General features: G+C 50.2%; 2 protein-coding genes across 4 annotated transcripts; one reads left to right on the top strand and one right to left on the bottom strand.

Moving 5' to 3' along the window:
• Positions 1 to 6530: 6530 nt before the first annotated feature.
• YPEL4 (yippee like 4) lies at positions 6531 to 11139 on the bottom strand. 2 transcript variants are annotated; one of them, XM_053659031.1, is made up of 6 exons: positions 10932 to 11139; positions 10563 to 10678; positions 8292 to 8616; positions 8084 to 8127; positions 7645 to 7753; positions 6531 to 7473 (listed from the first exon to the last, which is right to left on the bottom strand). In XM_053659031.1, exons 3-6 carry the CDS (start codon positions 8430 to 8432, stop codon positions 7384 to 7386), a joined length of 384 nt encoding a protein of 127 aa, XP_053515006.1. In that variant the 5' UTR covers positions 8433 to 8616; positions 10563 to 10678; positions 10932 to 11139; the 3' UTR covers positions 6531 to 7383. The 2 variants fall into 2 exon arrangements, with proteins under 2 accessions (XP_053515006.1, XP_037019213.1); XM_037163318.2 differs by lacking the exon at positions 10563 to 10678.
• Positions 11140 to 15265: 4126 nt separating this feature from the next.
• On the top strand, positions 15266 to 18244 carry CLP1 (cleavage factor polyribonucleotide kinase subunit 1). Of its 2 annotated transcripts, none has more exons than XM_037163316.2 (3): positions 15266 to 15357; positions 16058 to 16708; positions 17117 to 18244. In XM_037163316.2, the coding sequence occupies exons 2-3, from the start codon at positions 16103 to 16105 to the stop codon at positions 17786 to 17788; spliced, it is 1278 nt and encodes a 425-aa protein (XP_037019211.1). In that variant the 5' UTR covers positions 15266 to 15357; positions 16058 to 16102; the 3' UTR covers positions 17789 to 18244. The 2 variants fall into 2 exon arrangements, with proteins under 2 accessions (XP_037019211.1, XP_037019210.1); XM_037163315.2 differs by having other exon boundaries at positions 16081 to 16708; positions 17117 to 18243.
• Positions 18245 to 20833: the final 2589 nt, after the last annotated feature.

Below are 20833 nucleotides of genomic sequence, written 5' to 3'. Positions count from 1 at the left end.
TATTTATTTATTTATTTATTTGTACACGTGGCTATTTAAATAAAATTAAAAAGCCAGTTCCTCAGTTACGGTACCACACTTCAAGTGCTTAATAGCCACATGAGGCTAGTAGCCACCATATTAGATGACACAGATACAGAACATGTCCATCTTCACACAGAAACTTCTACAGAACGGTGGTCTTGCAGACCAGTGATTTTCAACCAGTGTGCTGCAAGACTTTTTAGAACATGCAATACCCGACTATTTATTCAGGGGCACTGACCTCTTTTCCCTTAAACTGTCCAGTAAACAAAATGTCAGCAGCCAACACAATGATAGCCATCCAGTGTGAATGAATCAAAATTATCCCCATTTTTTGTCAGATCGGGAAAAAAATTATATTTTGGGGGTGTGTTGCAGAATTTTAGTAATTAGTTTGCGTGTGTCATGAGATGGAAAAGGTTGAAAATTACTGTTCTAGACCGATCTTTTGCAAATAAGGAAACTGAGGCCCAGAGAGGGGATATGACCTGATCATGGGCACATCTAGGCCTAGAGAAAAGGTACCCTGACCCCCAGGTCGGGTTCACTGCCCCATTCCCTGCTGCCTCCTTCCTCCATGCTTCTCTGGACGCCCACCTCAGATCCCCTAGTGGGCCCAGCCCCTGGGCCAGGCGCCTGGGCTGGTCCCAGGGGATGTTTATGACTGAGCGGAGCTCCAGATGCTGCACATTCTTCCTAGGGTCAGACCTGCCCCCAGGCACTCAGGGAATTAGCTTCTCAAAAGAGTCCCAGATCTTTCCAGAGCTGCCCTCCTCCTGGCCAACCCTGGAAGCTGGTGGCTTCAAGGGCACTCTCTGGGCTTTGTGATCGCCTTGGGTGAGGCGGAAAGACTGCGTGGACTCCCTACTGGAGAGGTACTTTTGGTCGAGCAGGGATGGAAGGGGAGCAGGGAAGTGCACCCCTCGCATCTTCCAAGGTCTACACGTCCAGCGCAAAGGGCATCTGGGTACAGGGCTCTGCCTGGCCAATGTTGGGGCCGCATTTGGCGGGAACTGGATCGTCTTCACCTGCAGCACTGTGGGGGCTGGGGGTGTGATGGAAAGAGCAAGAAGTGGGGCGTCCTAGGGTGGGGATAGCGGGTTGAGAGGCCAGGGGAGGGGGTGCCCGGAGCGCCCTGACCTCGCCGGCTGTTGGGAGGCGGAGGGGATGGGGGTTGGGGGAGAAGAGGGGAGCCTGGCAGCCAATGGGAGGGAGGATCTCGTTTCAAAAGGGTTAACCCACAGCCAATGGGAGCCTGGGGGAGCGGATCCTGCTCACTCCATTCAAGAATCCCAAGTATTCAAGATGGACGGCAGGGAGTGTGGAAGGAGAAAGGGGGCGAGGGGGGAAGAGCCAGATCGGCCGAGGAGAGGGTACAGCCGCCGGCCAGCCCCCGGCCCTCGGTCCCAGAGAGTGGGCGGAGGTGCGGGCGCGAGGGATCGGAGCCTGGCCCAGGAGCGGGACTGGCGGGGGGCGAGAGGGCGTGAGAGAGGGGCAGCGCGGCCGGGGAGGGAAGCCGAGAGGGAGGGGAGGGCAGAGAAAGAACCGGGGAAGAAGGAGGTGGCAGGCAGAGGAACGTAACGAAGAGCCATGTGTAGGTATCGGGAGCTCCCAGAAGGGTAACGCCACCGATTTTCGGTTTTCTTCTCTGTCGGGGAGGGGTGGGGGTGGTCTGGGCTCTTTCCTTTCTCCTCTCCTCATTCTCCTCCACTCGCGGGCATCTCTATCTTTTCCTTTCCAAACAACCCCAGTGGGGAAGCGCTAGGCATGTCCTGCCGGGGCGGCCTCCCTGTCATTTTCCAGTGGGGGGTGTGGTAGGGTGGGGAGGCGTGGGGGGCTTTCCTGGGCAGGGCTGCGGCTGGGCCATCTGTCCACGCCGGGGTGGGTGTGCGGGTGTGAGGGTGTGGGGCCTTGGCGGGTGTGCTCACAGGGAATCGCAGCGGCCCAAGGGCTGGAGCAGGGCAGAGGGCTGTGCATCTTCAGAAGTTGGGCTGAGCTGAGGGACTGTGTACGGAGGTGAGGCCCACTCCAGAGCTAAGAGTTTTGGGCGTTACGGGATGCGAGAGGTGGGGAGCGGTGTGCTTACACTCTGGTGCTTGCTGTTTGGGGTAAGTGTGTAGTAAGGGCTGAGTTGTGCGGCAAGTGTGGTTGGGAGTTGAGTGTGCGCGCGCGTGTGTGGTCCAACCTCGAGGTGTGTGTGGTGGGGGTGGGGGCACCGTAGAGTGTTGAGGGGAGAGCGCCTCGCACCCCCCGCCCTTCCCCACTGCCCCTCTCATCCCATTCACAGAACATGGCTTTCAGGACCCTCCTGGCCTCCTCCTCCTGTCGCCATGGCTGCGAGGAGGGGGTGGGAGGAGACAGTTGGGGCCAGCCGCTGCCCCTGCTGCTCCAGCTAACCCTCCACCGGCCCTTTCTCTCTCTTCCACAGGCTGGGCCCCATCCCCTGCTGCTCTGGGGGGCAGGGGCCGGAAGATGGTGGCCAATGAGGAGGGGGAGTGGAGAGAACTTGAGCTGGGCCTCCCCTCCCCCATTTCCTCCTCGGTCTCTACACCCGCCTCTGGAAGAAGCTGGGGGATGGCTCCTGGGCCCAAGGTGGGGGAGGGGCCCTGCTGGCTGGTGAATCGCAGGGAATCCCGCTCTGGAATGAGTTGGGTGTGAGAGCTGAGGGGATCTTGGCCCCAGCCCCTTCTCTCCCTTCTCCCCCCAAGGAGAGATCTGGGCACTCCTTGGTGAAGAATCTTCCTCTAGCTTCTCTAAAGCTGGCTGGGCAGTCCCGTCTTTGCCCCTCTGCCCTCTGTTGACATGATCCAGTTCCCAGCTGGGACTGGTTTGCCCAACTCAGGAGCAGAGGCCTGGTGACTGACCCTAGCGGGGCCTTCGTTTCCGTCCGCTAGTACTGTGCAAACTATGGGACAGGGCCCCGTGTTTGCGTTTGCAGATCACAGGAACAAACTCTGCCTGGGAGGGCGGGAGAGAACCTCTCCTGCTTCCTGAGGAGGGTGGGAGAAGGCTGGAGGGGAAGCCCAGAGGAAGAGCTCCCCGCTGCAGTGCGGTCCTCCATTTCTGCCACTGGCTGTGGAGTGGGGAGGAGGGCAGCGCCCCACAGCCTCTGCACCTCTGGGCTGCCCCCAGTTCACCAGGTCAGAGCTGGAACTGGGGTTTAGGGCCACGGCTGTAGCCAGGAGTGTGCCCTGCTTGTATTGAACCTTTGGCTCTCCAGGTATCGCTCCAGAGCAGTGTTCAGACTTTGGGTTTTAGTCAGTCTCAAGATTGTTTATCCAGAGTAAAGCTCCCTCCACCAGGGTAGGGTGGGGAAGTTGTGGGTGAGCTTGAAGACTTCTAATGGGAGTCCCTGGGTAAAACGGAAAACAAGTGAGATTCTCACCCACTACCTGTGAAAGCCTGTGACCCCACCGCTCAGCGTAAGAGACGGAGTCACCCTCACAATTTTGTTTCACACTCGACCCACAAAGTGGACTTTGAAGACCTCAGAGGACATGCAGGGGTGGGGCATCACCTGCAGCTTCCACCTTCAGACCTGGAAGCATCTCTGTGCTGCCTGGGGACCTGTGGCTCCAACACACCCCCCACCCCCCATCCTGGAGCTTCGGTTGAGGTATCTTCTTGAGGCCTAGAACCCCACTATGTAAACTAAAAAGGGGAGCAAGCTTTCGAGTAGGGAAGAATGGAGGATTCTGGGGTCCTAATGGGCAGGCTTCCTCTCCAGAAGGAAAGCTGGTAGAGATACAAACCCAGGTAACTGGAGTGTCCCCCATGCTTCTGGGATTTCCACCAGTCACTTGTGAAGACTGTGTACCAAGGTCAAGGTATCCCTTCAGCAGCCTCCATGGACTATGTTCCCCACCCCAAACTCAAGAAAATGGTGGTTGCCATGCTGGGAAGCATGAGAGAGAAGGCGAGGAGTAGAGAGAAAATAGAGGATGAACACAGAATGGAGAGGGGGCAGAGGGAGGCTGAGTGGGCCAGGGACTGGGAGAGGGGCGAGGAGGCAGGGCCGGCTCGCCTCTGCTGCAGGCCGGAGCTCTTTTCACATTGTGCTACTGTCTGCACCTACCACTAGCAGTGCAATGTTAAAAGGGCATTGGCTGTGTAGCGCTACCAGCGCCGGCTGCCTCCTCAGCATCAAGATATCCTCTCCCATCTGGGCGCCAATCAGCTACCCTGGTGGGCATGGGGAAGTCCCACTGTAAGAGTCAAATCAATATAGCTCACGTTGAATAATAGCTCACATTAACAGAAGCACTTCCACATGCAGCCTGTGCTTTGTTTCACAGTTTCCCATTTCACAGATGGGAAAACTGAGCCAGAAGATTTAAGCAGCATAACCAAGATTGTGTAGCTCTTAAATTGCAGAGCCTGGATAGAACCCTGCCCTAAAATCACAGTTCACCCATCTTTTTGCAGACACCTCCCTGAAGAGGTTTGGGTAGGTTCTCAACAGAACTGAGGGGTGGAAGGTTTTGATGCCATCTGCTGGTGGTGTGAGGATAAAAAGTCTTAGGCCTGACAGATAAAAGTGGTAGCTTATTGGCTAAGGAGGAAGGATTCTCAGGGTTGTCCTGGAACTGGAGGGTGGTGAGTGGAGATTGGGAGAATCCCTGCTAGAATCTTGGTGGATTACCATGAACAGGCAGGGGTACATGGGAAAGAAAAGGGCTCTTCCCCAGAGGTGAGGACATGGCTTCCGCCGGCATTCCACACCTGTGGCTCCTTCCCTGGCTCCTGGGGTGTAGAAAGGCGTCTTCCTCTCCACCTGGAATTCCCACCACAACCCCTCCTGGTCGCAGGTATTTGATAATGATTTTCCTTGAGGGTACACCTGTCCAGGCATGCGAGATTTGGACTGCATTGCCTGTGTATGACCTGATCTGAGAGACTAAATAGGATCCCTGAGCCAAGCCCACAGAAGGATTCTTCCAGGAGAGATTACAGGACTATGAGAGCAACAATTAATGCCATTCACTCCTTTGTTTCCCATGGTCTCTAGTTGGCTTAGCAGAAACTTGAAGTAAGTTTAGAGAAGGCATATTCTGGGAGCCTTATGGAGGCAGCTATTTGGTGCCTAAGGTTGGGGCTTCAGAAGCCTTCCTGAACTTTGGTGCAAGAAATGGGATCAAAAAGGACAGGGTTCTGGGTCTCTTGCTGGAGTCTGAGAGGTTCTCTAGGCATGCAGAAATGGAACAACACGTATCCCTCCCAAGAACTCTCAGATGGGGTTGCATTGCCTTGCACCTCTTCCAGTTACGTTCTGCCCAGACAACTCCATTCTGATGTTGACACTATTTGAAATGCTCCACAGTATATGTCCCATAACTTTCCTCAGTCTATTAACATGTCTATTTGAGTCTCTGGGCACAAAACAGCCATTTCATGATGCCACTCCACTCTTGTTTAAAAAATAAGTTTTCAGTGTTTCCCGAGTGCCCTTGGGATGAGATCTATATTCCCAAAGTCGTCTATGGCTCCTGCTTGTCTTTTCCGGTGTCCTCTCATCTCTTGCCCATTTGTGCCTATATGTCAGACATAGGGAACTTATTTCCTCCTCAAATTGACCAAGCTTGAGCCACCTGACACAGTTCTGTCTGCCTGAAGTACTCCCTGCCTCCTCCCACTCTTCCTTTTGCCTATCCAACTTCTCACCCTTCAAGTGCCATCTCCCTCATCATTTCTGTGAAGCCTGCCTTGATTACTCAGACCTCTGCTAAGCCTCTTCTGCAAGCTCCCAGGCTTACTCCCCATCTCTGTTCAGATCCCATCACCTACCGGAATTGCCTGGTTACTGTTTGCCTTGCCCACTAGACCGTCAAGAAGTCAGGTTATGCTGCCTTTCCATGGTGTCCCTCGTGGTTAGCACTACGCCTGGCAAGTAACAGCTGCTCTGAAGGTATTTGTAATGTCAATGAGTGAATCTGGAAATAGCAAGCCAGCTGACAAAGACTGGCTTTTAGGATGTGTACATTCCCCACTGCTGCTGTCAGTGACCCAACAACAATAGCAGTTGACCATCACTGCCAAAAATTGCCCTTGGGTCATATGACTGCATTGATGCTGCAGTTTTGAATTGTTTTGTTCCACTTTTTATCAACTACAAGGACAGCACCTTAGCTGATCGATTTTCCTTGTAGCCTTAACGTGTGGCGGAGAGCTGACCAAAACACAGGACAATCAGACGCAAAGGCCAGGGGACCGAGAACACCCTAGTTTTGGGATGAGCCTCTTCCAGGTGTCCAGTCCTGGATTCAGGCAAACATTGATTTATCGTCAAGGGCTCCATTAGCCTCAAACTTGTGGGTGCTCCAACTGGAATACCTCTCACTAAAGCAAAACCTTTGAATATCCAACCCCTCGTAAAAGCTGGAGTGGGGTCTTGCCACAGACAAAGCAGTTGCTGCCCCCTAGTGGCATGAAGGGACAGGCAGTGTTGGGGAGGTGACTGTGGTACTTGCCCAAGGAAGGAAAGTCAGAGGACAGCACCTCACGCCTGCTTTTCCCCTTTTTATTAAAAATAAACCCAAACACTTTATCATACAAAAGTTTCGTTCGCTGGTGGCAGCCACGAGGAAGCCTGGCCCCCGTGGCACTGATTTCCCACCTCTTCTCCAAGGGACTGAATCCCAGAGAGCAGTGGCTGGGCCTCGGGGAGTGCCCATCGAGACTGCTCCGACCGGAAACAGCCAGCTGGGGTGGGGGCCGTTCCGGGGGCAGCTTTCCCCACCCCCCACAGTGGCAAAGGTTAGATACTGGAAAGTGCCTCTTTAGTGCCAAGATAAACAAGTGGAGTGAAATGGAAACCCCTGTGATTCCTTCATTTCCCAGGGCCTGGGATTTGGGTTTTTTTTTCCCCTTCCACCCCCAGAATCCAACTAATGTGGTGGGGATACTTCAGAGACTGGTGTTTACCTTTGAGGCCAAAATTTCATCCCAACCTAAGCCTTTGCTCTTAATGTGGCCCAGAATATGCCAGTCCCTGACTCAAGCTTTGTCCTGTGTTCACTCGAAAAGGATCCGAAACTGATTCCTCCCATGGTCCTCTGCCTGAGTGCGTGCCCTGCCGTCGCCTCCGTTCTTGGGACCTTAGGGCCAGGAGGACCCACAACCATTCCTACCAGTTCTGCCTCTCCCCGACTGCTGCCCACTCCTGAGCTTTGACCACCCCTGGGGTGCCCAGACCCCTGTGCCAAAGAGGCCTGGGGGTGATGAGGTGGAGGCGGAAGGGGTTGGTAGCAGCCAGGTCCCCCCCCCGGGGGGGGGCAGTACTCATGCTGGTATGGACTCTTGGCGGGGCCAGGGGTGAGAGGGTGGGGCATGCGGAGGAAGGGCACTGCCTGCCTGAGCCCCTCAGTCCCAGCCGTTGTCCTTCACCATGTGTGACATTTCAATAATGTACTTTCCCTCCTTGTACTTCTGGCTCGTCTCAAAGGCTTGCTCCTGGTGGAAAGGAAGCAGTGCATGTGGACCAGGCAGTCCCCCAAAGCCTTCCTACCTCCTGTATTACCCCTCCCCCCAAAATCCCCCACATCCAGTCCACCCCAGTGCAGTGGGGCTCGGAGGGCCATGGAGACTGTCGGTTTTGGAGCATGACTTTCCCCTGGTACTTACATATTTCCAGCCCAGTGTGGTTTTGCAGCTCTCACAGAAAATGTCTGCTACCGAGTGAAGCCCAGTAAGCAGAAGGCGCTGTTCTGCTGGCCCACAGCCCACGTTGACCCTGTCTCAGGAAACAGAGGACCCAGCACCCAGTGGGGTCACTGTCAGTCCAGCCCCCAAAGAGCCCAAAGGAACTTCCATCTGGAGAACTGTACCCACTTAATGGGAGCCCACCCCTTTATGACTAGTGCCTGGACCGTCTTCCTCCACACTGGAATTCCATTTCTGCCCAGACTCCCAGGAGAACTGCAGTCTGAGTTTCTGAAACCCTTTGCAAGAGGAGGCAAAGCAGAGGTGCAAGGCCACTTTCTGAGGGATCGTCCTCATTCTCCACAGAGGGAAATCATGCACACACGCAAGCACACTCACGCAAGAAGAGAGGTGGACTCACACGGAGTTAAACAGGTAGGCTCGGCCGTGGCTCCCTTGGAAGGACTGTGGAGACACAGGACAAACAGTGACTACTGGGTGGCCCTGGCCTCCACTGCCTGAATTCCCAGGGCGTGGAGGAGGGAGCGCAGGCTGCCTTTGCCTCACCCCAGGTGAGTTCCAGCCTGGACAGGGAAAGGAGGGGAGTGGTAGGCCCCCACGTGGCGTACCTTGGAAATAAGCTCGTCATGTTTGGCCAAGTGTGCACGGCAGTGGACGCAGCTGTAGGTGCGGTGGCAGCGGGGCAGGTAGCTACGGAACGTCTTGGTGGGGAGGCAGGCGGGGCCGGGGCCGGGGTCACAGCTGGGCATGACGGGCTGGAGGACGATGCCCTGGCGGGCTGGAGGGGCTGGCGCGGTACAGCCCCCACACAGGCGGTCGCAGGTGAAGCAGCGGAGCAGGTTGGCTAGAGCCGTGTTTCAGGGCAGGAGAAATGTGGGGGGGCTGCCCGGCCAGGGCCCCCCCAGACGTGAACCAGGTAGAAATGGAAATCACCTGGGAAGAGGGGAAGGTGCGTTAGGAGAGCCGTGATCTCGTGTGGAGCCCCTCCTGAGGGAATGGAGAACATGGGGCTCAACTGTTCAGTGTCCTCCATCACCATCAACTCAGCATCCAGAGACTCTGAGCATCGCTGTCCATGGATCCCCATCTTCTCTGGCAAGTCTGGAAGCAGCTCCAGGCCTCCGGTGCCCTAGCTGGGGAGGCGGTGTCTCCTCCCCACCCCCAGGCGGGAGCAGCCTCCACCACTTCCACGGGGAGCAGCCTGCCGGCTCCCCGCTGCCATGGGAGCAATGTCACGTGCCGGCACTCTCCTCGATTTCGCTTCTTCCGTGAGGACCTGCCTCCCACATGCTCCATAGGTGCTAGGGCTCAAAGCCTTTTAAAAGCTGGGGATGCCTGACAGTTTTTCTGTTTCATCGTCTCTATTTACAGCAATTGGTTCTTCAAACAGTTCGTGTGGCAGGAGAGGAAGATGAGATGGAAGGAGAGTAAGCAGCCAAGCACACACACCCTGCTTCAGTGCTTTCCCGGAGCTGGGGGCCTGTTCCCTGGGGACTAGAACTTCACGGGTGTCTCCTTCTGTACCAAGACCAATCCTGTCCCTTGGCCCACTCATTTTGGCACAGAAACAGTCCCTGGCTGTCTTCTCAGCCTCTGAGCCCCTTGGTCTCTGCTGCTCTTTACTGTTGCCTTAGCCCTCAACCAAGGACTTGGGCCCTCAGCTGTAGGGGAGAAACTCCCCCTCAGGCAGATCTGACAGCTGGAATCAATGGGGGAATGGAGCCCGCAGTAGGGAAGGCAGCGCTCCTGGGCTGAACAGGGCTGAGCGTTGTAGTGTAGGGGCGACGTTCTCAATGAGCAGCAAAAGGGAGACTTGCATTTTCAAAAACTGCTTTGGGGCAAAAGGCAGAGAATGTTCCCATCTCTCCCAGGGGCAGGGACACACAGCAGTGCCCCTGTGGGTGACAGAAGATAAAATAATCGCTGGGTTCTGATCAGGAGTCTTGAGGAAGATGTTGACATCTGTCCAAACTGCAGCCCCCAAACGGCCAAGGGTGCTGGAGGCAGAGGATAAGAAGGGAGGTGTCCTCGGTTGGCCCTGATAAGCAGGTGAAGTTCTGCCCTCTCCTTCATGAGGCCTTCAGGTCTGTTGTGGGTGGTTAGCCCGTCTGGTTCAGAGGTGCCAGCTGGGTGCTCTGGCAATGACAGGCTGTGAAGCAGAGCAGGGCTAACAGGCTGTCACTTTGTCCTCTGTGGTGGCCGCTAGTGCCCCAGCAGTTCCAGTCCTTACTGGGGGCGCTGGGCAGTCTCTCCACAAACCCTCTCCCTCGACAGGGGCAAATTTCAGTTTGGGGTCCTGCCCTCCTGGCTGTGCCCCAGGAAGACACCTTGGGCTGAATTCAGGGTGACATTGGGCTCTGGCCACAGGAAATGGGCCCTCCTCATCAGCACGGCACTCGTCAGCGTCTGCTTCACAGATCTACCTCCAACTTTGCCTGCCCTGCCCCTCTGCCGCTCCACCTAGAACACCTTCAAAGGGCTCAGAGGGGCCGCCCGGCCAGTTTCCTGCTCGGCCCCCTTCCCAGCCTCTGGCACGCCTCTCTCCTCTCCCTGCTTCCCCATCAAGCCAAGCAGAGGCTGCACAGCCCAGAGAATCACTCACAGGAGGGGGAATAGGGGTCATTTCTTCACCTCAGATTACAGGGAGAAGCAAGTTGGGCAAATGACGGGGAAAAACAAAGGCAAGCTGAGTACTGGGGAAAGGATGTTCCCCAAGTGAGCCAGGGCTGGACCGTGGGAGGCAGGGGAGAGGGAGGGTTGGGGGGGGCGGTGCTGAGCAACCATCGCTGACAGCAGAGGCCCCAAGGCAGAGGCTCCAGGAACCAGGTGCGAATTCCATGCCTCTCAGCGGGGAAAAAGGGAGGGGGCCACCTGCTCACAATGGATTTTCTCATCTGCTCTGAGGCTTCGGCCCCCTCTGGGTTGGCATTCTCGTCATGGTATGGTCCAAAATCGTTAGCAGCGCAGCCAGCTCCCAGGGCGGGCTTTGGGGGGTCTGCACCAGCAGCAAAACAATAAACAGTGATGCCTGATGCTGCAGCCAAAGTTACCGGGAGATAAGTGTGGGGAACATCAGAGCTTGGAGAGGGATGGAGGAGCTGAGAGAGGAGCGGAGGCAGCAGGGAGGGGGAAGGGAGGACAAAGGGTGGATGAATAATGCTTTTTGCAAAGGGGAGAAAGCAACGCGCAGCAGGAGGAGAAAATTTGCAAAGGGGAAAAATTCGTTTGGAGAAGGGCTGCCCCCTCACCTTGAGGTCTGCTCCAGAGATCTCCGGCTATCTCTCTCTCTCTCTCTCTCTCAATCTGTCTGCTCACTCTTCTCTCTTCTCTTTCCGCTCCTCCAACGGGGAAGGGGATGGGGACGGGGTAGGGGAGTTAGGGGCTCAAGACAGGTTGCAAAGCTGGCCAGCTGCTTGGGGGCCAGAGGTTGTCTCTCGTCTGTACCTCGGTCTGTGGGTGAATGTAGCTGTGTGTTGTGGAACTGCATCATAACACTGTGAGTCATCCATCCCCCCACCCCCTCACCTCCCACGTCAGAGCAGGGCTGGGAGACACAGGAGGCTGGTCGGGAGGGAGGGAGGGGGCAGGCATCGAGGGATGGGGCTGGGGGGAATAAGGCTGGGATGGGGACTGAGGGGCAGGACCAGGAGGATTGCAAAAGAGGAAAGGCTAGTAGCTGAGAAGGAAGGCAGTGTGGCTCAGGAGATGGAACCTGAGGTGAGGACAGAGCTGGGCAAGGATGGAGTACGGGTGACAGACAGGACTGGAGGAAAGGAGGTGGCAAGGTTGGGGACAGTGAGATGGATGATAACACGTTCAGGATGATAACAGTTCTCAGTTCAGCTCTGACCCCAGCCTGATGCAGAGAAAAGAAAGACATAGTAATGGGCACACAGGGCACATTGTGTCCCCAAGCTTGTGTCAGTCTCAGCTTAATACCCCTGAAGGTGTCATAGACCCAATATGAATCTCATATGCAGGAGCCTCTCATCAACTACCTCCAAATTCCTTGTGCTTTGTGAATGGAGACATCCACGTTACATAAAGTTCTCTATTGGGCAGTAAACTTTCTGAGGCAGGTCCTCTGGCCGGGTCCTCTCTGCATCCCAGGGCTGCAGTGCCTAGCACAGAGCTGATGCTCCCGAGTGAGCAGATGAGTTGCATCTTTACACAAGTGTCTGGCTTTGGTCTCAGAGATCTGAGCTGGCAACAACCACTGGGCAAGTTACTGATGCTCTTCGTGCCCCATTTCCCCTCACTAGCTAAATTAAGCTAACGATATTTATCTCATGGACATGTGAAATAAGGTGTTCTCAACTTAATATCCTGAAACCCCAAAGGATTTACTATTAAAAATTCTGATAGCTCAAGAGACGTGCCAAATTTGTATCTTATTAAGAACTTATATCTTTCTATCAAATTCGTTATATTTTCATTTGACTTAGAATATTTCTCATGGGGTGCTGCCCTGTGGACCTCACTAAAGTATGTGGTCACAGAACACATCCTCTAAGATGAAAAAAAAAAAAGCCAGTTTCTACCAGGCTAACATGCAGAACATGACATGTGATAAAGGTAGGAACTTACAGAAAGGGCTGCTTGTGGGGAGCTTGTTTTCCTTTTCCTATGTCAGCAGTGGACAGAGTTCAGGTAGGGAAATATAATGGGAGGCATTGCTAGCTGGGTATGAAGAAAAAAAATCTGGATATTTAATCAAAAGATTCTGGAGTTTAAGGTAAATTCTGAAAGCACAATGTGGGTATCTTGAGTGATAGTACCACAGGTTGATGTTGAGAGGGAGAATTCAGTAAAGAAAGAAGAGGGAGCCCTGGCTGGTGTGGCTCAGTGGACTGAGCACCAGCCTGTGAACCAAAGGGTGAGTGAGCAGTTTGATTCCCAGTCAGGGCACATGCCTCGGTTGCAGGCCAGGTCCCCAGCTGGGGGCGTGCAAGAGGCAACCACACATTGATGTTTTCCTCTCTTTCTCCTTCACTTCCCTTCTCTCTAAAAATAAATAAATACATACATACATAAAAGAAAGAAGAGGGAAGTGTTTTGGTCTGGGCATTAGATGAGAAAGGAGAAGTAAGTGTAGGAGGAATACAAGGAACCATTTTTCTTTTTTCGAAGAAAACAGTGGGAAGTAGTGGGAAAAAGAAGGTGAGTAGTTTGGGGGCAAGGATTGAAAGTTTGGAGGCAAAAAAGGGGTATCAAATTAACTCAGGAAGATAATGACCAAGGATTTAGCTGGAGAGGAGACTGAAAAAGACTCCTAAGGACAGTGTTATTTAGGGGTGGGGCGGAGATGACTAGAAGGCCTGATGAAAGTGAGAAAGGGGAGTGTAGGCAAGCACTGGTGTTTGAAATACTGTGCTCTGATTCGCTGTGTTTGAGAAGCAGAATAGAGAGCAATCTAAAGAGGGAGGTGGGGTGGGTTCTCCCTAAATTCAGCTTTGGATAGCTATACAATATCCAAATAAAGATGACCTTCAGATAATTGGAAGAAATTGCCTCTAGGGAAAGAGAATGGAGGCAAAGAAATCAATCTTGGAGTAAGAGTGCATGGAAACAGGAGAGAATGAGCTCAGGAGAGAATGGGGAGAAATTTTGCAAACGGAAGACCAGAATTGCATATTTGAAGAATGGTGACAGATTAGGGGCTACCTAATACTTGATTGAAGAACTAATACGTGCATGGTGAATGAATGAAATAATTAAAGCAAGCCATCAAAGAAAAAACTGAAAAGTGAGGAGTGAGAATGGCATTCTTAGAAAGTGGGTGCTAAGGTAGGGCCAGTGGGGAAAAGGCAACCCAGAAAACTCTCCCCGGGTTTCTCAGTCTGGATTAACCATGTGCGCTGGACTGAAAAGAAGTACTCATCTGTGAAATGAGGATGACAGTGACAGTGTGTACTTCACAGGATTCTTGTGAGGATTAAGTGACTTTACACCTGTGAAGCCCAGAGGACAGTACCTGGCACTACAAATGTGTTTGCTGTTATTATAATAACTGCACTCAGACTCCAAAATCTGGGTTTGTGTCCTAGCTGGGACTAGTTTCTTAACCTATGTCTCCTCCCTCATCTGGAGAGAATAAAACTGACTTTACAGGGTGGCCGTGAAAGAAGATACCTGAAAGGGCTTTGAAAAAAATGTAAAGCACTGTAAAAATGAATGGCATTGTTACAGCTTCCTCTCCTCAAACTATAATAAAAACTTGAAAGCTAACATCAGATGCTTTCTATGAATTACAGGCATCATGCTTAGTACTTTATGTGTATCATCCCATTCAATCTTCAAAACGACTTTGAGACATCGGGTACTGTTATTATCCCTATTTTACAGACAAGAAACTGGGTCTCAGGGAGTATAAGCCTGTCATTTGTCCAAATTCACACAGTGAGCAAGCAGCATAGCAAAGAATACAAGATTCCAAAGTCCAAGCTTCTGACAAGAGGCTTATAGACGTGGCTCAACCTGTTGCCTGCAGGGTCAGTGATTGATTTGGTGTAACTGCCAGGGATTGTGGGAAGGAGGGAGTCCTCAACAACACTCTCTGCTCAGTAAGAAAGACGTTGTTGGGTAATGACCAAATTGACTTATAGAATACCTGGAAGAAATTCTTGAATTTTATATTTTGATATTATTATTATTAATTTAGTTTTGCCCTGGCCATAGCTCAGTTGGTTACAGCGTTGTCCCCATAGTCAAGGTTGTGGTTTACTCTCTGGTCAGGGAACATACAAGAAGCAACCAGTGAATACATAAATAAGTGGAAAAAGAAATAGCTGTTTCTCTCTATATACATAAAATCAATAAATTAAAAAAACTTTTTTTTAACATCCTCTAGGTGCCAAGCACTGGTCAGGTAGGGGATGACAGCCAAGGTGGGCCTCTGAGAAGCTGTTTTCCCCAACTTCCCTACCACTAGGTTTCCTCCTGTGTGAAAGAGGTTTGCTTCCCTGGCTGGTGTGGCTCAGTGGATTGAGCACCTGCCCTGAACCAAAATGTCACCTATTCTATTCCCAGTCAGGGCACACAACTGGCTTGCAGGCCAGGTCCCCAGTAGGAGGCACACAGAGGCAGCTAATCCATGTTTCTCTCACACACTGATACTTTTTTCCCCTTCCTAAAAAATAAATATTTAAAAAGGGGCTTGCTAATTTCATCACTTCCTGGCTTGTGGTCCAGGCGAGCAGGTTATCGTGGGTCCTAGCTAGGAAGACTCCAATCCTTCCTGCTGCCCTTGCCCTGCCGGGGTAACAGGTGAACTGAAGGGGTGGGTAGTCTCTAACGGCCGCCTGGCAACCCTTGGCCCAGGAGCGGTGGCCGCCGCCCAGGTGCTGGGGCGTCACCTCCACGCCTATTGAGTAAACTGGGTAGGCTTGAGAAACAGCGACTACCGCTACCCCGCCCACTTTTGGCGTCACAATCAAAATAATCCTTTAACTACAACTCCCAGAAGGCGGAGCGGCTGCGCAAGCTCAACTGCTCACGGCTAGTCTCTCACAACTACAAATCCCAAGGGGTATCGCGCGAACACCGCTCCTCCACTGCGCAAGTGCGGAACTCCCTTGTTTCCGGCGTTGGTTTGGACCTGAGTGGCTGCACTTGGCCTTGGGTCGTGCCTGGCAGGGCTTTTCGATTTACCACTTGGAGGTTCTGGCTGTGCAGGTGCGGTAATAAGCTCAAAAAAGCAACTGTCGCCTTCTTGGGACTTGGGAGGATTTCGTGTCTAGGTTAGTTGGGTCAAAGGCCAGACCTAAAGCTGCGGTGGTGTATAGGAAAAAACTTAATTATTTTCTTGGCGTTTTATAGTTTACGCAGTGATCTTTTCCTCTAACAGTCCCTTCTAATCCCCATATCAACACTTTGTGTGAGGAAATGTGAGTGCCTCCCGTTGACATCTGAGGGAAAGGTTCAGAGAGGTTAAGTGATCCGCGTAAGGACATTACTAGTCGTTGCTGAGCGGGGCTTTGAAATGTTTTCTAAGTCCAAACCCGGTATTCTCTGCTTTGCATCGAATTGCAGACGCCCTTTCTTGTTAACTAAGAGGGTTGAGGAGAGGACATCTTTTGTCTTCTCAAGTCAGCAATGAGGTGATGAAATCAAGTCTTATATCATTTTGTAGATAGAATTTTATTCTAGTATCTGAGTTATTTATTCACTCGGTGTATTTATTTATTCACTCGGTGTATTTATAGGGTGCTTGTGGGTCATTAAGGCCCGATCAAGGCTGTAGAGTTACAGCAGCAAACAAAAATGCCCAACCTTAGTAGAGGTAGACAGATGGTGATCAGAGATAAGGAGAAATAGCAGGGTCTGGGAAAACATTCATTGGGGGATTTTGAACAGAGTTCTAACCTGTGTTTAGATCCGATTTAATTTGTGTCCTAGGCACAGCAGCTACACAGAAAAGATGGGAGAGGAGGCCAATGATGACAAGAAGCCAACAACTAAGTTTGAACTAGAGCGAGAAACAGAACTTCGCTTTGAGGTGGAAGCATCTCAGTCAGTTCAGCTGGAGCTGCTGACTGGCATGGCAGAAATCTTTGGCACAGAACTGACCCGAAACAAGAAATTTACCTTTGATGCTGGTGCCAAGGTGGCTGTTTTCACGTGGCATGGCTGTTCTCTACAGCTGAGTGGCCGCACTGAGGTGGCTTATGTCTCTAAGGACACCCCTATGTTGCTTTACCTCAACACTCATACAGCTTTGGAGCAGATGCGGAGGCAGGCAGAGAAAGAAGAAGAGCGAGGCCCCCGGGTGATGGTAGTGGGTCCTACTGACGTGGGCAAGTCCACAGTGTGCCGTCTGTTGCTCAACTATGCAGTGCGTTTGGGTCGCCGTCCCACTTACGTGGAGCTGGATGTGGGCCAGGGCTCTGTGTCCATCCCTGGTACTATGGGGGCCCTCTACATTGAGCGGCCAGCAGATGTCGAAGAGGGATTCTCCATCCAGGCCCCTCTGGTGTATCATTTTGGGTCCACCACTCCTGGCACCAACATCAAGCTTTATAATAAGGTCAGAGCCAGAGCCAAGGTGGGATGGAGGGTAGGGTTGCTGTCAGGGTAGGAAGCTGTGCAGAAGTTTGCTAGTTAAAACTGTCTATAGCCATTTCTTTGCTCCCTCTCAGTTGATATTAATTGCCACGTGATTTTGGAAAAGATTGTTTCAAATATAAGTCAATATCAGATTGTTAAATGTTTCTGTGGGCCTATTACGTTATTTATTAAATTTCCATAAATTTCCACGTAGGAGACAGAGAAGAAGAAACATAAAAGTTAAGTCCATATTATGTGGTCAAAATCACAGCCATTAAAAATATTTTTCTTGTACATAATACTACTTGCTCTAAAGAGGGACAAGATAGCTATGGGTTTATTTTTTTTGTTTTTGTGTTTTTTTCCTAATTTTGATTGTCTTTTGCAGATTACATCTCGCTTAGCAGATGTGTTCAACCAAAGGTGTGAAGTGAACCGAAGGGCCTCTGTGAGTGGCTGTGTCATTAACACCTGTGGCTGGGTCAAGGGCTCTGGTTACCATGCCCTGGTGCACGCAGCCTCAGCCTTTGAGGTAGATGTAGTTGTGGTTCTAGATCAAGAACGGCTGTACAATGAACTGAAACGGGACCTGCCTCACTTTGTACGCACTGTGCTGCTCCCTAAATCAGGGGGTGTGGTTGAGCGCTCCAAGGACTTCCGGCGAGAATGTAGGGATGAGCGTATCCGTGAGTATTTCTATGGATTCCGGGGTTGTTTTTATCCCCATGCCTTCAATGTCAAATTTTCAGATGTGAAAATCTACAAAGTTGGGGCACCCACCATCCCAGACTCCTGTTTGCCTTTGGGCATGTCTCAAGAGGACAATCAGCTCAAACTAGTACCTGTCACTCCTGGCCGAGACATGGTACACCACCTCCTGAGTGTTAGCACTGCCGAGGGGACAGAGGAGAACCTTTCTGAGACCAGCGTGGCTGGCTTCATCGTGGTGACCAGTGTGGATGTGGAGCATCAGGTGTTTACTGTTCTCTCTCCAGCCCCCCGCCCACTGCCTAAGAACTTCCTTCTCATCATGGATATCCGGTTCATGGATCTTAAATAGAGATCAGGAAGCCTTGCTGCATGGGGCATGGAGATCTGGCCATTACCAAAGGCAGATGGGCTGAAGTGTGAGAGTCAAGGCCAGGCTGACCAGTGAATGGTGGACTAGTAAAAATACACAATTCTACCTCTTAAAACAGGTGGTGGTAACCTAACCCTTCTAATCTTGAATTGACTGGAAAACCATGAGAATATAATTGGTTTCTTAGGTCACCTAAGGTGCCACTTCGAATTTTCTAAGGCCCTGGCAATTCCAGTTTCTTTCGCTGTGCTAGTATGTGAACTAATTTTTAGGAGAGTTTTTCTTTTAATCATTATATTATATTCTATATGTAGTATTTGTTATCTCATTTATCCAGGATGAAAAAGTGTTTTAGAAGGACTCCTTACAATAAAGTTCAAAGTTGGAAGGAAAATTATTTTAATAAATATTTTTGCCATATCACAGACATAGGTATATATTTTTTTCTATTTTGTTTCTTTCTCTAAGAATTACAGAAACATTATTGGAATGATTCATTGCAAAATGCTTAGGAAGCGGAAAACCAAGAGCCACTTGTAAGCCAAGCAGGGGAATTTTTATGATGGTTCCCCTCTCTTCTGCACTTAGGTAAATAGATGCTAAATCTGTTCTCAGTACAGGGTTAACTATGAGGAACCAAAGAGGCTGGTGATAAAGTTGGGGTGAGATTTAAGAACTAATAACTTCTCAGAGACAGGCATATTTCTCCCAGCTGCAACTTGTCTATTTGCTTAGAATCACAAACCTAAGTCAAAGTGTAAATTGAGCTCTCAGGTGGTAAGAAGCCAGGAGAGCCCATTCTGTGATCTGCAAATGATTGGTGTTCCTAGTTTGGACTTGGATTATTGAATAAGTATCTGATGCCCTTCCTGTGTTCATTCTTTCCACAAGTGTTTACTGATCACCTACTGTTTGTTAGGGATTATTATAGATGGAGACCAAGATAAAGTCTTACAGTGCTTGTATTGTAGAACAAAGGGAAAAAAAGGAAAATTGCTGTTCAGGGACTTTGGTTGATACAGGACAGTGACCGAGAGGCTTGTTTAGATTGTATAGTCAGGAAAGGCCTCTCCTGAGTTAAGGTGCGAATGTCTGTGTAAAATTTGGCCCCAAATCTTCCTGGTAGAGGAAACTGCAAAAACTTAAGGAAAAAGCTCAATGTCTTTGGTGAAGGAAAGGCCTACTTGGCTGTAGTGTAGTGAATCAAGGGGAGTGTGGTAAAAGTTCAGGTGGGAAGGAGCAGCAAAGATAAGATACTGTAGGGCTTTTGTAATCCCAGAGCAGTGGGAAACTGGATGAGGGGGTGTATCTTAGTCCCTTAGGAATGCAGTAACAAGATGTTACAGACTGGGTAGCTTATAAACATCAAAAATCAGAATTCTGGAGGCTGAAAAGTCCAAGGCACCAGCGTGGGCATGTTCTGATAAACACTGTCTTTCAGGTTGCTAACTGCCACCTTCTAGCTGTGTCCTCATGTAGTAGAAGGAGCAAGGGAGCTCTATGGAGGCTCTTCATTCATGACCTCAGTACCTCTTAGAGGCCCCACCTCCTAATAACATTTTTGGGGATTAGGATTTCAGTATATTGATTTTGAGGGACACAAATTTTAAAAAAAACAACGTACATTTCGAAAAGATCATTGCTGTGTGGAAATGGATTAAAGACACAAGAGTAGTTCTGGCTGGGTAGTGTATTTGATTAGAGTGTCCCAATACACCAAGGTTGCAGGTTTGATCTCCAGTCAGGGCACATACAAGAATCAACCAATGAATGCAATAAATAAATGGAACAACAAGTTGATATTCCTCCCTCTTCCTCTCTAAATAAATAAATAGCAAGAGTAGAGTAAGGACACAAATTTCAGTGTGAGAATCAATGGGGAATTAGAGTAAGGCAGCAGAGTTGGAGTTGGTGAGTAGATTGCTTTGGGATATTTTGGATGTACAGTTGATAGGACTTGCTGATGGGAGCAATGAGAAAAAGCAAATGGAATCAAAGATGATTCCTACATTTATTACTTGAACAACCTGTTTGGCTATGAGATTGGGAAAACTCAGGGAGGGGATAAGGGAATATTTTGTTCTATTTGGCACTAAGTTTGAGCTATTACTCATCCATTTGGAGATGCCATCCATATCAACAGCTGGAAACGTGTATGGAAGGTTAGGGCTGAAGGTTTGTGGGAGCTGTTGGCCTATTGAAGGTGTTTAAAGCAGTGATATTAGATGAAGCCACTTAAAGACGGTAAATCAGAAAGCAGAAGATGGACTTTCAAAGCACTCCAAACATAAGAGGTGAGGTGTAACTGGAGTGAGCAAAGGAGACTTGACTGTGGATCTGGAAGCAGGGATGTTGGTATTGACCTTGAGGAGTGAAGACTACATGTGGAATGGTGGGAATAAAAGTCCTATTGGTGTATGTTGAGATAATATAAATCGAAAAAGTAAAGATAATAATAGACAATTCTTTGAAGAAGTTTTGCTAAGAAAGGGAGTGGTGGGGGATATGGAGCCAAGGGAGTGTTGTTAGTTTTTTAGATAGAATACTCAGCCTAACGGACTCGAGAGAGAGAATTTAATGATGGACATGGTATGTTCTTGACACTCCTATTTTTTTCTGTATGTTTTTCCTTTTCAAATAGAATGTCAAAGGAAAAATTCAGAAGATGCAGGAATAAAGGGAATGGGATCCAGAGCACAAGGAAAGAAACCTTTAACACAAGCAGAGACATAAAGACAGGAGGGAAGGCAGTAGTATTTCAACATAAAGAGGTGTTGGTGCTGAAAGACAGGACATTCTTTTCTAATTGAGTCTAAATCCAAGGATAATGTTTTGTTCTTGTCTGCCTGTTTATTTATTAGTGAGTTGAACTATAAAGAGTCCCTGTGGTTTGCCATCCACAGGCATGAGGAAATACAAGTGAAGAGGATTTGAAAAAAGTGTGGTAAACTATATTAGAAAAAGTATAAGGTATTTTTGGATATATATATATTTATTTATTTATTTATTTAGTAAGTAGTTTAT

The sequence above is a fragment of the Artibeus jamaicensis genome, unplaced genomic scaffold, assembly GCF_021234435.1.
Source record: "Artibeus jamaicensis isolate MK-2021 breed Jamaican fruit bat unplaced genomic scaffold, CSHL_Jam_final scaffold_614, whole genome shotgun sequence".
Taxonomy (NCBI): Eukaryota; Metazoa; Chordata; class Mammalia; order Chiroptera; family Phyllostomidae; genus Artibeus; species Artibeus jamaicensis.
The sequence above is the reverse complement of the archived record's forward strand: the minus strand, read 5'-3'. Positions and strand labels throughout refer to the sequence as shown.

Excerpts from the sequence above, each read along its gene's own strand:
- YPEL4 (XM_053659031.1), bottom strand. The coding sequence starts at position 8,432 with ATGCCCAGCTGTGACCCCGGCCCCGGCCCCGCCTGCCTCCCCACCAAG. Across the intron at positions 8,128-8,291 it reads ATGACGAGCTTATTTCCAAG|TCCTTCCAAGGGAGCCACGG; the intron begins GTACGCCACGTG and ends GTGTCTCCACAG. Across the intron at positions 7,474-7,644 it reads CCACACTGGGCTGGAAATAT|GAGCAAGCCTTTGAGACGAG; the intron begins GTAAGTACCAGG and ends CCTTTCCACCAG.
- CLP1 (XM_037163316.2), top strand. The coding sequence starts at position 16,103 with ATGGGAGAGGAGGCCAATGATGACAAGAAGCCAACAACTAAGTTTGAA. Across the intron at positions 16,709-17,116 it reads ACATCAAGCTTTATAATAAG|ATTACATCTCGCTTAGCAGA; the intron begins GTCAGAGCCAGA and ends TGTCTTTTGCAG.